A 15,876-nucleotide genomic window follows, 5' to 3' on the forward strand; every position below is an offset into this window, starting at 1 on the left:
CCAGTAAGCCATCATAGCACCAATCCGTTATATTCATGCCTGTCGCACAACAAAGTCCACAGCTTGTTATCGTTGTTTGTTTAGAGCTCTATTTATAGACTTCCACAACGCTCTTTAGCCAAATTCTTTAGGTTACTGGAGAGTTGGAGAGGAGAAAATCCAAGCTGGAAGACAAAGGGCTCATTCTGCAGGAGTTGGACACTGGAAGTGGGTCTGCTCTGTTCCTGAGATGCAATATTTCACCTAACTGGGCTAAGAGTCACTAGCTGTCAAGGAGGTGGACTTATGGAGCCACTGCAGACACAAAGAAGTTTGCACACATGTAAGATAAACTCTAATACTAATCACAGCTTTATTCCATCTTTCACTATTTCAGCTTCGTTTTTCTTTTTTGCTGAGAGGAGCTAGCCTGGCAAGCCATCCTATATATGACAACGAATAACGTGACATACTCACTGGTACGGATATCAGTCAACACAAATATGTCCTTTTTCTGAATAAAGGACTTGCTTTTTTCTAAATAGTCCAAAGTTGATGCCAAACCTGTTTCACACAAGCCAACGCCATCTTTGTTTTTTCGCTAAGTCGAATCATCCCACCCACCAAACCAGTAAAGCGCTGTGATTGGCCCACCAAACCAATACAGTGCTGTGATTGGCATAACACAAGACTGTTACAGACTTCTGAGGTTCTAATGAAGCGTGGCTAGACCGACATGCAAAGCTAAATAATTTTGTTTCTGCCACAGTTCGTCTAGATTTCTAGGTTAGAGAGGAGCAAAATATATTTATATATATATGACAAAAAAAATGTTTTTCCATCAGAGGAGCTGAAAAACTAATTTCCCGCAACTTGATAATTTTTTGTTACTCAACCTGAAGAAAAAAACAAATTTCTGCCAAACATTACCCAAGATGTACGCTTGTGAGTAGAGCTATGGGGATGTGATCCAATATCCATATCCGGAATTAATACCGCTGTTATCACAATAAAAGTTATTTACTGATGTATACTAATATATAGCTTCCAAAATTGTGATTGTGAATCTAGAGATTTAAGGAGCTCAGATTAAATACCATGGGGTAGTGGTAGCCTTTTCCTATCAAAAAGGTTGACGGTTCGATCCCAGATTCCCTCATTATATGTCCACGTGTCTGTGGGCATGACCCTAATTTGGTTATTGATGTGCGAGTGTCTGGATGTCACTTGCAGTGTAGACCATTTGGGTCCTTAAATTCCAAAACGAGGAATATTCAAAAACACTTTCATTCCTTATTGGTGGAAAACATTTAAATTAGTTCAAAAGCAAGTTATGTTTTTCTTAACATTTTGAATATGTTTAAGTTTATCTAATTTATTAGATTATCTATTATCTATTTATTATAATTATCTAAGTTTATCATTCCGGTTCCGGTTGAGTGAACGCTGGCGCGTCTCGCTGCCGCTGCTCGCTGGCAAACAAACTTTTTGTATTTTTTTTTTCTTCTTTTTCACCCTGGTCACATCCCTGTGTCGGTGAAAACTCATTTTCACCTACCTGCTCAGCTTGCGTTCTGGTTGCACATCACCACCTCCCTGCTCCACTCCATAATGTGGTCCAGCAGGATTTCTGTGTGCCTCGCACTGGCCTGGATCATCCTGTCGCTCATTCTTCTGTCCGTGGATGGCCTTCTCCAGTACTCGGCGGCGGAGCTCTTCAACCTCCGCTTTCGCTACTCCGGATCTCCACCACCAGCTCTGTGCCTCTTCCCCGACATCACCTTCCAGCCTCGCCGTCGGTATATCCATCGGGGGTCCCGGCGGAACCTCCATCTCGACGGCTCCAAAGGAATACCCTCCTTCTGGTCCACGACTAGCCGGCGGCTACCCAGGAATACCTGCCGAGCTGCCGACTCCAGCGTGTTAGCCCGGCTGGCTAGTCGGACTAATGCTCCTGTCGCCAGGGACTTCCGCACTGCTAATTTTGGTCTTCTCAACATTCGCTCCCTCTCTGGTAAAGGACATCTCCTCCAAGATACCATCAGTGACCATAAGCTAGACTTTCTTTGTCTGAACGAAACATGGCAACAACCCAGCGATTTCTCACAACTCAATGACTGTACTCCTCCCGGATTTGTTTACCTCTCCAAACCCCGTGGGTCGGGCCGCGGCGGTGGTCTCGCGATACTTTATCGCGAGACTTGGAAGGTCCTTCCCGTAAACCTTCCTCCTCTCACCACTCTGGAATGCCTCGCCTGTCAACTCTCCGGCCCGACCCCCACAATAATTGTCACTGTTTATCGTCCCCCCAAGTTCAGCCCTGAGTTTTTAAATGAACTCTCTGCTCTTTTATCCCATCTGTCCGCCCTTTCCCCAAATGTAATTTTACTTGGTGATTTTAATATTCATATGGACAATATGGCCCTCCCCCTCAGCAAAGACTTCTCCTCATCTTTGGACAGCCTCAGTTTTCATCAATATGCCAATTTTCCCACTCACATTAAAGGTCACACCCTGGATTTAATCTGCTGCTCCGGCCTGACCCCCTCCAACTGTACAGCTGACCCGCTCCCTTTCACGGACCACTTCCTCATCTCCTTTTCTGTTCCCCTCCGTCTCTCCATCATCAAGTCACCACGTATCATTTCTTTTCGTAATATTAAGGACATTGATCTAGCCTCCCTGTCCTCCAGTTTTGCCACCTTGACCCCTAATTTGTCCTCTACTCCCGATGATCTTGTCATTCAGTACAATAACGGTCTGGTTTCTATCCTTAATTCATTTGCTCCCATCAAATCCCGCTCTGTATATTTTACTCGGTCTGCTCCATGGTTCACCCCTGCCCTTCGCTCCTTGAAAGCTACCAACCGGAGGCTTGAAAGACTCTACAAGAAAACCGGTCTCACCATCCATAAAGACTTATATTCTGCTCAGATTTCTCTCTACAAGGACTCCATCTCCCATGCCAAATCTCAGTATTACTCCGGTCTCATCTCGTCCAACTCCAGCAACACTAAAACATTATTTTCCATCATGAACAGCATTTTTCAGCCTCCCGACTCCTTACCCATCCATCTTTACTCTTCAGAAACCTGTAACTCTCTCCTTCAGTTTTTTAATGAGAAGGTCAATAGAATCCATCTCTCTTTACCTCATTCCTCCCCTCCCTCTCCTGATTTATTTGAACCCACCATTCCGTTCTCCTCCTTTGAACTTCCCCATCCCTCAGAAATATTAGATTACATCACCAAATCCAAACCTTCCACCTGTCAACTGGACCCTATTCCAACTGTTTTAGTTAAATCCTGCCTTTCTTCTCTGCTCCCTTTTATAACAGCCATTATTCATTCCTCACTATCCTCTGGTACGGTCCCATCCCTATTCAAATCCGCTTCAGTCAGCCCTATTCTAAAAAAACCTGGTTTAGATCCCAATGATTTCAATAACCTCCGTCCCATTTCCCATCTTCCCTTCATTTCCAAAGTCCTTGAGAAAACTGTTGCATCTCAGCTCCATTCACATCTCACCCGCAATAACCTTTATGAACAGTTTCAGTCTGGCTTCCGTCCCCACCACAGCACAGAAACAGCTCTCATCAAGATCACTAACGACCTACTCATTGCTGCTGATTCTGGTTTAATCTCTATTCTTATTCTCCTCGATCTGAGTGCGGCCTTTGACACCATTTCTCATCCCATCCTCCTTAATAGACTCTATTCCTTAGGCATCACTCACACCCCCCTCCGCTGGTTTCAATCTTACCTTACTGGCCGCACTCAGTTCATCCAGTTAAAATCCTTTACCTCAGAACCCTCCCCAGTCAAGTCAGGTGTGCCCCAGGGCTCTGTCCTGGGGCCCCTCCTCTTCATAGTATATCTCCTCCCTATCGGCAAAATATTCCGCAAATTCAATATCCAGTTTCACTGCTTTGCAGATGACACCCAGCTCTACATTTCCAGTAAGCCCAACTCAACTCTCCCACCATCCTCCCTTACACTCTGCCTCTCTGAAATCAAATCATGGTTAACCTCTAATTTCCTCAAACTCAACGGCAATAAAACTGAACTTCTTCTTGTTGGCACTAACTCCACCCTCTCAACATCTGACAGCTTTTCTTTAACTATTGACAGCGCCACAGTCTCCCCCTCACCTCATGTCAAGAGTCTGGGTGTCATTCTCGACAGCTCCCTTTCTTTTCAGGCTCACATTAATAACTTAATTCGGTCAGCATACTTCCATCTACGTTCCATAAACCGTCTTCGTCCCTCACTGACCCCTCACACTGCCGCCATTCTCGTCCACAGCCTCGTCACCTCCCGTCTCGACTATTGCAATTCACTTCTTTATGGTCTCCCCAACAAACTCCTTCATAAACTGCAACTGGTCCAGAATTCAGCAGCCCGTATTATCACCAGAACCCCTTCCTTTCACCACATCACGCCGGTTCTCCAGCAGCTCCACTGGCTCCCAGTTAAATTCAGGTCCATCTTCAAAATTCTCCTCCATACCTTCAAAGCAATCCACAACCTCTCTCCTCCATATATCTCAGACCTTATAAGTATTCACACCCCGTCCCGTTCACTCAGATCTTCTTCTTCCATCCATCTTGCGGTTCCTTCTGCCCGTCTCGCTACCATGGGGAGCAGAGCTTTCAGCCGCTCTGCTCCTCGACTCTGGAACTCACTTCCCCCAGACATCAGGAACATCGACAGTTTTACCCTTTTCCAATCAAAACTCAAAACACATATGTTTAAATCTGCCTACAACCTCTGATTTTATTGAAATGTTTCTCTCTGTTTTTTCTTCTTTGGGTTTTATTATTGTTTTATTGTATTTTATTACGTGTTTTGTGTAAAGTGACCTTGGGTGTCCTGAAAGGCGCTTTGAAATAAAATGTATTATTATTATTATTATTATTATTAATAGAAAACCAGGGCTGGTATAATAAAATGTAAGGCTTTAATCCAAGATCTTCCTCCTGATACCGCCTTTTACCATGCTGAACTACACAAGTGACTAGCTTCTACTAAGACCAACACATCAGTGGGGTTGGGCAGTATCCAGTTTTTGATACCCTTAAACTTTCCTCAGATTATACCCCAATATAAAACACTACCATGTGCTCAGAATGGTTTGCATGTCGAACTATTATTGCATGTAATTTTAGGGCATTTAAGGCTTCTAAAGTGAAAGATTGCAATGGTAATAGATAGAGAATAACATGTTCTGGTTTGTGATGTAATTTTAAAAAATTTACAACTGGAGGTTCAAAACTAAACACATCAGATCACTTAGAGACATCTCACAAGTAGAGACACACTCAAGACTCCTCCTTTCTCTTCCTAATTGTCAGTAAACGTAACGCCGGGCTTCTTTCTGAAGCGGTATCCAAGCTACTTTTGGTCTCCCAGCAACCAGTACCAAGCTCCCGCTTAATTTGTAAGTGTGAACCCTTGTGGCAAGCACAGTGAACACACTTCCTATCTAAAACAGGACCAGCAGAGTTTTTAATTAAGGTACTCATAGCAACACCAATGCTATTTTTAGATACCCCAGGATGCAGTATTACTAGATTACCCCCACCTCACCCAGAACCATGGGAATGCTCTAGCTGTTGAGTCGGGGTGTAACAATATTGGCAATATCGTTGTACTAAAACTAGGGCTGGGGGTAAACGATTATTTTTAAAACGATTATTCTGACGATTATTTTATCGAATAGTCGACTATTCTAATGACTATTTAGAAAATTAATCTAATGATTATTTTTCTATTGCACAATTAACAAAAACCAGAAAATCTCAAATAAATTCCTCAAAAAAATTGATAAATTCTTACTGTAAGAGAATAAACACTACAGGCCTTCCATTTTGTATAACACTGCTTTTATTGTGTTGCGGTTGGTTATGTTCTGGTGACGTGTAGAACTTGGGAGTGCAGGCTGCTGCCTGAGAGGTGGTAGAAGATGGAGTGTCTCCATGCTGCTTTGTTTTGGTCACTTATGTGCGTGAGGCGAGTGGTCTTACGGGTTAAACCAAACTCAAGGTGATATTTTAAACTAAATCGAAAACCCACAACACTCTAAATGTAATAAAAAGGGAGATCTACACCACAAAAAAGATTAACTCTAAACCAAAACGTAACAGCTTATCCCAACGCAAGAAGCTGTTAGCGAAGATGCTAACAGTAGCTTTACCAACATTAAGTTCAAGTTACCAAGTTTAAATAAACCAAAAACACCCAGCAGCAAACAGACCAATACGGAGGAGAGACTGCTACCACCAAAACAGCTCTCCTCATGTCTGAAAGAAGCTCCTTAATGAAGGGAGAAACGGTCCCGGTGATTTTCTACATCTGCGATAGACACGAAGCAGCGCATCTGACCCCGGAAGTTGTTGTCCGTTGCCGGGAGACGAAGGGGCAAAACAGGAAAATAATCTAGTAGTGGACGGACGTTGTTCCGGGTCTTCGGTATTTGGCGGAGATGTTAGTGAAGGCGGAGAAGAGGGCGAACTACAGGAAAAACAGGCAGATTCCTCCTCTATTTACAAACTCCTGGGGATGCAACAAGTGGGCGCGGTGCGTCGACTTCCGGATCTGACGTCGACAAATTTTTAGAATCGAGCCGTCGACTTCGTCGAGGCTTCGCTACAGCCCTAACTAAAACGACCACAATATCATCGTGGTCTTGTCACAGTATTGTACAGTACGTCTTCAGGTAAAAATAACACTTTTCAGTCCGCACCACCGGAGCATAGACAAGAAAACGACATAGAATATAATACTGAATTTTGCCCTTTAGTAACGGCTTTTTAGGCTGTTCAAAATGTCATAATGGTAATAAAGTTAATGACAAATGTACCAATGACTGGTCAAAGCATTTTATGTTGCGAGTCCTATTATCGTAAGCCTACCCACAATATTGCAATTAATATCGTATCATGAGGTTCATATCGTGATAATATTGTATCATGAGATTTGGATATTGTTACACCCCTGCTGTTAAGCAATAAAGCTATGATGTGAATTCATACTAGTACCCTACAACGTATACTCTTTAACACTAGTGGTGCATTGAGTTATAGACAAACATGATTCCATATTTTAATAACCAGTCATGTATACGACACATACTCACGTTTTTTAAAACACAAGGTCCAGAGAACAAATCAAGTCCAGTTTGGTGTTCACCGGCCTATTTAATGTAAACCTGTTTCTGATTTATATAACGCAACACATCACCAACATGGAACACAAAATATTTACCTGGTAGTTTGAGTGACGTAGAAAGTAGTCGGGACATCCTGCTAAAGCCATGTTGTTTGCTCAGTGTTCCCCCTCTGGTTTCACAAGCAGCCTGCACACGGAGGATTCAACATCAAACAGAACAAAAAAAAAAGGCACCCAACATCACTAAAGAGTGCAAGAAGAGGAAAAGGATCTCCAACTTTGCTAAACCTTGTGAAACAACTCTGGCATCTAATAAAAAAATAATAATAAAGGGACAAAAAAAATACCAACACCAGTCTCTTTACAGACTTGCATGCACAAGTGAATGTGATTGCAAGGATGAACATGAACACGCTGAATCCTGTGTAAACACAGCCACTGTGTACAAAATACACACACACATGCAGAGAGTCAGGTCCCAAACAAAGCCTGGGGCTTAAGGCTAAATAAGAAACCCTTTCCAAGCTCGCAACACATGACCACTCACCACCTGCAGCCTGGTGTGTGTGGACAGAGGAGAGGGGTCTTTCTTATGAAACACCACATAGTAGTCAGCCATCTGCAAGTGGTGCATATGTGCATAACTTATTACGCATTAAGACTGGTGTTTAATCCTCTTAATAAGAAGTTTTAGTCCTCGTTTTGGGTCCTCTCACTTTTTGACTTTCTCTTGCTTGAACGGGTCAGGTCATTCAATAATGGTTATCAGATGGTTCAAACAATAACTCTTCTCCTCCTTTTCACCCCACTAATTACTGTTTCCACTAGGGCTCTGCTATCTTTAGGCTCTGCTGACTGAGAATGTGTGTCCAAAAGTGTACGCACAGGTGGACACACAGAAAAAGACACCCTCTCCACTCCTGATGTTTTGTTGTATTCATTTTATTAGTTTCTCACAGCTTCTCCTGGCACCAATCAAACTGTTGTCCAAAAGGGCAAGCCCTGCTGTTAGTAGCAAGTCTGAAAGCAAAGCCAGAGCTCCAAGTGCTTGACATTTAGTGACATTTGTGCTCCTCCTGCAGAGAAATGGAATAATTCAGATTCTCTAGCTATACTCTGGAGAATTAAATGGGTTATGGAGCTTTTTAATAATGCCACCTATCAGGAGCAGCTCCCACTCCTGCCCCTTAGCAAGTGATTATGGATAATAATTTAAAATACATCTATTCCCCCATGATCCTGCAGCTCCTTTAACAAGACGCTGGCTCTGATAATCTGCATTTTTAGCTGAAAGTTGGCTTTGATGTAAAAACACCCAGCTGCTGTTAGGGAGACAGGATGACTTCAGCACTCTCTGACAATGATGGAGCATCCAGGCTGACTCATGGAGGGGTTATGTTGACTTTTGGCTTCAAGAGTGAAACTTCTTCCACCGCTACCACCTAAACACGTGACCAGGAGTTTAGAAAATAACTTTCTGTTGAAGCTCTAGGAAGTTCAATGTATCCGTTACAGTATTAATTCATCCGGATATTCACATTTAAAATTATTTCAACTGTTTTAAAGGTGATGTTTTGTAAATTGCGTCAAGCAGAAGATATGAAAATGTATTTGATAATAAAAAGCGCCTGGACTCCACTGCGTGTACGTGATTAATATGCGCGCGTGAGCAAACGGAGGAAAAGTAGTTTCTAAACAAAAACAACGTGCTTACTGTTCTGATGCAGCTCGCGCGCGTCTCCGGAACGCTCCACGTCTCGGTTCCCGGTTCCGCTTCGACTGAATTTCGAGTCGAGCTGTTTCCCCCAAAATAAAACTCCGTCCACCGCCGTGCCGTCCTCACCTTGTCCCACCGAAAGCGCGTGCACATACACACAAACACACGGCTCTCCAACCAGCTGACTCCACTCACCCACACGCACGCACGCAAACCCGAACGTTCGCGAGCGAGCGTGAGCTTTCTCGTGAGGGAACTATATGGGATTAGATTTGTGCCAATAGGATCAAGAAAAAAACTTTGGAGAGCAAACACATTTTAAGACATTGAGATAAAAAAAAACATTCGTTTCAAAAGAAAAACTTACGGTCTGAATCAGATTCTTAAAATGATCAAGAAAAACACTTTGACGGTCAAACAAAAATTAAGAAATTGACAGAACAAAAATATTGACTAAAGGAAAAAAGCATGTTTCAAAAGAAAAACTTACTATCTGAATCAACTTCTTAAAATGAGTAAGAAAGTATGTTTCCTTTTTCTGTTTGCCTCTATGTGTTTTTGTTATCAGTTTCCTTAGTTTCGTTCTCGCTGCTCAGAGCTTTGCTCTCACTACCAGATTTGCACTTACACTGTCTGGCTTTCTCCTTTGCAATCCCTGAGTTTTTGGTTGCAATTCCGACACAACCCTTTCGGGTGGGTGGGACTTCTGAGAAGTCCTCTCCCATAGGACAGTGGTTTCTCTTGAATGACAGTTCAGTGACCTGGAAGTGATGTAGCCTCCAAAACTTTTTTTATTCCACCTGGTCAACAACGTGAATTTTGAGCCCCAAACACGTTATTTCTGCTGTCTGTGGTGTACTGAGGATCTAAAGTGAGTATTGATAATATATTTTATCTTTTCTTAGCTAATCCGTAAGTTAAGCCACTTTTTAAGTTGGTTTTAACTAGACATTAGCTCTCTAGCTAGCTGCTAAGCACGCCATTGTGCTAGCCTCAGGACAATGGTCTATTGTTCCAGAGAGACGTATTAAAAACTCATCTTAACATATTCATTACTGGTTTCATGGAATTAATTATTGCAGTTTATGTTAATAAGTTTGTCAATTTTTCAGGAACCTATGGAACATCAGAGACTTTGCAGCTACTGGAGCTAACCTGTGTACTGCTAACTTGCTACAGAGGAAGCAGCAGAAAGCTGAGTTAACATGCTGTTTTGCTGGTAAATACTCTTTTAGTGGAACTGCAGAATTTTTATGGTATAACTCAGACAGAATCTACATGAGCTATTGTGGGAAGACATTTAAACTACATTTACATACAGATATACCGTAAATCCTCTAATACAGGCCCGGGCCTGTATTTGACTCAAGCTCATCAAGCTCCAGGCCTTTATTGGAAGGAGGGCCAGTATTAGAGGCAGGCCTCTATTTCTAATTGAGCAAAATGAACTAATGGTTCGCTGGAGTTTTTGACAATTAAAATTGCGCCCACATTTTCAAAGTTAAACACATTTCTTTTAACAACGGTAGTTTCTGCTTCAGCCATCTCCCCCCTCCCCCTGCTTCAGCCCTCTCCCCCCTCCCCCTGCGCAGCGGCCGCAAACTCACTGATGCGCCTGCAGCCTCTCGGAGTTCCTGCTGCTCTAAACATTAAAATAATTATTTCATTTTCTGTTCCTCACTTCTGATAACCTTCAATGGTGTCTGTTTGTTGCAACCAGCAGGTACAAAAACTAACTTGTTTTTATTTGACTATTTTTCTGTCCTGTCTGTTTATTATCTTCCTGCAGCTCCTCTCAATCCTAAAGAAAAACTGCTACCTGCGTTCATATATATTCACCTCATGAGTTACCTTTGAACTGCAGTTCTAAAAGATCTTCCGACCGCAAAAACAGCGGAGCGCTCGCTGTTTGGCGGCCGTATCAGTGATCAGTCGGAGGACAAGGTGATGCCCGCAGCGCCTCGCTCCACAGCATGCAGCAAAACGCATCAGGCGCAAATAAAAGACAGAAAACATTAAAGGAAATGAACTGACATGAACGATCGCGTGTCAAATTAGTTTTTGAGGTGGCGACACCTGATTGTTACTGTGGCCGTGCTCAGGAGGCAGATCTACCGACCGCGAAAACAGCGGAGCGCTCCCTGCTTGCCGGCCGCATCAGTGATCTGTGCGTCGGAGGACAAGGTGAAGCACCCCGCTCCACAGCAGCGATACACATCAGGCGCAAATAAAAGACAGAAAACATTAAAGGAAATGAACCGACATGAACGATCACGTGTCAGTACCTACGGTCTGGCACAGCGCGTTGCCCCCCCCCCCCCCGAGCGCAGGAGCTTGTCACCTGCTGATAGCAGGCTGCTGTCTTTTCCGAGGGCTGCATCTTGCCGGTCATTATCACGTGACAGCGACTAGTCGACGACAGGCATAAAAAGTCACTATAGTGAAGTTGACTAGTTCATACACCCCCTACTGCTGCTCCCCAGAGTGTTCTGCAGCATAATCAGCACGTTCTCTTTGAACTTGATAGTGTAATGACCTGGCTGGGGTTGTAAGCCAGGTGCATTCTGGGTATTGTGTTGTATGTGTTTCCTATCGTTCTGCTAGTTCCTATGTGCTGATTTGCGTGTTGTGTGAGTGTTATGTAAGCCACAGGGAAGGTGATGTGTGTTCTGTGGAGCGAGTTGAATTAGCATGGTTAACTGACACCATGACTCTGTGTGGTAGGAGCGTGATAGAGGATCGTGTCTGTAGCGTTACAAAGGGTTGAAGAAAAAGCCTAATAAAGGTCTGCGTGAACCTCTACTGCCTCCTGGTTGATTTGGGGACTATAACCCTGCCGCTGAGACGCTCATACTTTCTTGTTACCACATTCCACCCGGTCACAATGAGAGACCGGCCATTATTTACCTCCGCTGACTCCGACACCAGCCAAAATTGGAGACCCAGCCTTTAATTGAATACCGGTCTGTATTAGAGGATAGGATTTACGGTATGTATTTTTTATTCCATGTTACTTGGATGGGCTAAACAAGTTCATAGTTCTGCCTGCTCCTTTTTCAGTGAAACGAATGGATTTTATGATGTAACTCTGACTGAATAATTATCTAAGTGAGTATGTTTGATAATAAATTTCTTACCAGTATGCAGATCTGGAACAATAGACCATTGTCCTGAGGCTAGCACAATGGCTTGCTTAGCAGCTAGCTAGTGAGCTAACGTCTGGTTAAAACCAACTTAAAAAGTGGCTTAACTTACAGATTAACTAAGAAAAGATAAAATATATTATCAATACTCACTTTAGATCCTCAGTAGACACCACAGACAGCAGAAATAACGTGTTTGGGGCTCAAAATTCACGTTGTTGACCAGGTGGAATAAAAAAAGTCTTGGAGGCTACATCACTTCCAGGTCACTGAACTGTCATTCAAGAGAAACCACTGTCCTATGGGAGAGGACTTCTCAGAAGTCCCACCCACCCGAAAGGGTTGTGTCGGAATTGCAACCAAAAACTCAGGGATTGCAAAGGAGAAAGCCAGACAGTGTAAGTGCAAATCTGGTAGTGAGAGCAAAGCTCTGAGCAGCGAGAACGAAACTAAGGAAACTGATAACAAAAACACATAGAGGCAAACAGAAAAGGAAACATACTTTGTTGCTCATTTTAAGAAGTTGATTCAGATAGTAAGTTTTTCTTTTGAAACATTTTTTTCTCTCAGTGTCTTAATATTGTTTTGATCTTCAAAGTGTTTTCCTTGATCCTATTGGCACAAATCTAATCCGATAGAATCCTCCTTCAGATTTGTAGCCCCGCCCCCTTTCACAGCAACACTGTAAAAAAACACTATCTACCTAATCAGCGCCTTTTTATATACTAATATAAAGAGGTTAAAAAAGCCGAACAAAGAGCTGAAATGAACTATGTTTTAATTATTATGGTAACACATTTTGCTAATTAAAATAAAAACCAAATAAATTCCAGTCACAAGAAAAATTTTATAGACACTTTGTGAGACAGTAATATTTTTGACAATGAAGGTAATTGTTTACACAAAGTGTAAGTACTCGAAACAAAACAATAATTTAGATACAAATGAATACGTACAAGAAACAAAGTAATCATGTTGCTATGTAGCAAAAAATAGACAGTAAGGCCTGGAATATACTTGCTTTATAGGCCCAATCCCAATACTCGCATTGTGCCCTGCATTCTTCAGCAAAGTCCACATGTAGAAAGTGTGCGGCAAGGCTTTGAGTGTGTGGTATACAAGTGTACAAACAATTCCCAAACTGAGGCAAAGCATTCTGGGATGCTGGTCGCTGTGATACTTTTTTAAAATAATTTATTAACAACTTTCAAACAAACAATTATTTGAAATTATTTTACATTCATTGCTGCTTTGTCTAAATGTTTTAGAGCATTAACTAATCTTATTAAAATTAACTACTTTCATTAGAAAATTACATATGTTCAGAAAAAGAACTTGAGCCTGTTCTCTCACAGCAATGGATTGTGGGTAATACACTTCACCCAAGTCTGCATAGATGCAGACTTGGGTGAAGTGTGACTCAAGGGTGCAAAAGGGGTGTGATCAACTTCCGCACTTGAGAATAGGGACACCCTATGCACTCGCACCTATGGTCGAGTTGAAGGGTGCAAGTGTGGAAGTGCGAGTATTGGGATTGTGCTTTAACCTCTTGTGCCGTTGATGCAGGCAGCAGGCTGCCCAATACCAATACTTCTGTGAAGCGCACTTGGAGGAAGTGGGCAGTAAGGCTGTGAGTAGTACACAGGTGTGCAAATAATTGCTGAATTGGGACAGGTGAGCAATGCGTCATCAACCGCATTGCATTCTGGGATGCTGGTCACTGTGCTACTTTTAACAAAAATCTTCATTAACCACTTTCAAACAAACAACCAGGCAAAATTTTCATTCATTGCTGTGTACATTAAATCTCTGTCTAAAACATTCAGAGCATCAATAATCATTAGTTGTCCTAAAATGAACTACTATCATTTGAAAATACATATTTTGAGTCATTGTTCTGCCTTCTTCTCAAAATTCCCACACAGAAATGGATTGTGGGTAATACCCTTTGGCAAGGTACAAACCAAGATTGCAAAAGGGGCGTGGTCAACTTCAGCACTCTACACACTTTTTACCCCTGGACTTTAAATACGCATGCGCGTCATTAAACAACAAGTATATTCCCGGTGCCTATCTCCGGTGGTATTGGGGTGAATTCCTGAAGACTAATTTTTCCTGTGAAGTAGAAGTGACTGGCTTTTCCTTACCCAATCACTTTCTCGTGTACTTTCTTTTGGCAGCTAATGCTCAAAAAGAGCAAATAATACATAGTTGTTTAGTGAAACAGACCTCAAAGTGGTTTTAAAACAGTCGTACTAGTTTTGATAATTATGACTTTTAAAGTGATGATGAGTATTTTTCCTGACAATAGGGGGCAGCACTTACTTAAATCATTGCAAGTAAGCTGTATTTTTGTGTGTCCTTATCAATGGATGGCCATTAAGGTTAAAAAATCTATGGGAGTGAAACCTCCAGCAAAATAACAAGCACATCAATCCGGTTCTGACCTCCCTGCACTGGCTTCCGGTCTGATATCGTTCACATTTTAAACTCCTCGTCTTTGTATACAATTTCTTCCAGGGTAGTGCTACCCCTATCTGGTCACACTCCTGAACAGATGTTCCCCATCACGTGCTCTGCGCTCCTCTGACCAAGGCCTGCTCGCTGTCCCTCGTTCTAGGTGTCGTACTCGCGGGGACCGGGCTTTCTCAGTCCTAGCCCCGTCACTCTGGAACCAGCTGCCACCCTCAGTTAGGCTATCCCCATCTCTGCCAGACTTTAAGATTCTCCTAAAAACCCACCTCCTGCGCTTGGCATTCCCTGAATGTGTTTGAGTTAGGCCTTCAATTATGTTGATTTTAATTCCCTGCTTTCATTGGTCTCTTTATCTTTTGTTTTACCCATTTTTTTCTACTTTAATGATTTTACCCTTTTTTCTCATGTACCGTGTTCAACGCCTTGGGCTTCCCGACAGGGAAGGCGTTTTATAAATAAAGCTTTGATTGATTGATTGATTGATTGATTGATCAATGGCAACGAGTGAAGAGGTAAATGTGTAAAACAACATTTATGAATGGCAAAAGTTTTGTAAGTGTTTGTTACAAATCAGTAAATTAGCTTTGTCCTCACGGGCTCCCGTAGAAGGAAACATGGTGTCTTATATGGGGTTGTCCAGAGACTTGGGGTGTTTCTCAATGTCAAGGCACCTGGCCTTGCGAGGCGATGTCTTGCGAGGCCAGGCGTCTTGCTTAAGAGGATACTGTCCTTCCTTGGTCAAAGAAAACAGTTAAATGGAACAGACTTGCATCACGTGACCATGGCTTCCACACCGGTCACGCAACGTCACGTGACACGGGAGATAACTGTCATGACTGCCAGGCTGACACCCTCCTCTGCCTCTGCTGCCTCCTCAATCAAGCCCTCGGCCACTTAATTACCATCACCTGCACTCTGTCATCAGCTCATCACACACACCTGCTCCCCCTGCTATATAACACCCAGCCTGCTCTCCAACCAGTGCCAGATTATTGAAAACTCCTGTTAGATTCTCCAGCTTGTTACCTACCTTGCCATCCCGGATCCCGAACCCTGCCTCGTCCTCTAACCTTCCTTCTCGTCGTGCCCTCCTTGGATTGTTCTACCTCGTCTTCGGATTTCCCTGTTTGGCATTCTGCAGCTCAGCTCCTCAGGTAATGCCACGTCTAATAAAGACTTTTAAAGTGCTTCACTGTGTTTGGTGTCATCATGGGTCCTTCTAGTTCCGTTCATGACAATAACATTATATTGTATATGTATTAGTTTCTATATAAATATATAACAAGCCTTTTACTTTTTAAATTGTGTATATTTGTTAAATTAAATATTTAAGCGAGTTACTACCCGCTAGCCACCAAAGCTGCAACTAATAAACAACAAATCAACAATAGAT

General features: G+C 42.6%; 1 protein-coding gene across 1 annotated transcript in view; it reads right to left on the reverse strand.

Annotated features, from left to right (window-relative positions):
• The window catches only part of LOC107383188 (growth factor receptor-bound protein 10), a 62,125-nt gene extending 53,066 nt beyond the window's left edge, over positions 1–9,059 (reverse strand). The window contains exons 1-2 of the mRNA XM_015955667.3: positions 8,863–9,059; positions 7,245–7,335 (exon numbers count right to left, since the gene is read on the reverse strand). Of these exons, the coding sequence (XP_015811153.1) occupies positions 7,245–7,295 (51 nt within the window). The 5' untranslated portion in view covers positions 7,296–7,335; positions 8,863–9,059. The remainder of the gene's footprint in view (positions 1–7,244; positions 7,336–8,862) is intronic.
• Positions 9,060–15,876: the final 6,817 nt, after the last annotated feature.

The sequence above is a fragment of the Nothobranchius furzeri genome, chromosome 11 (genome assembly GCF_043380555.1).
Source record: "Nothobranchius furzeri strain GRZ-AD chromosome 11, NfurGRZ-RIMD1, whole genome shotgun sequence".
Taxonomy (NCBI): domain Eukaryota; kingdom Metazoa; phylum Chordata; class Actinopteri; order Cyprinodontiformes; family Nothobranchiidae; genus Nothobranchius; species Nothobranchius furzeri.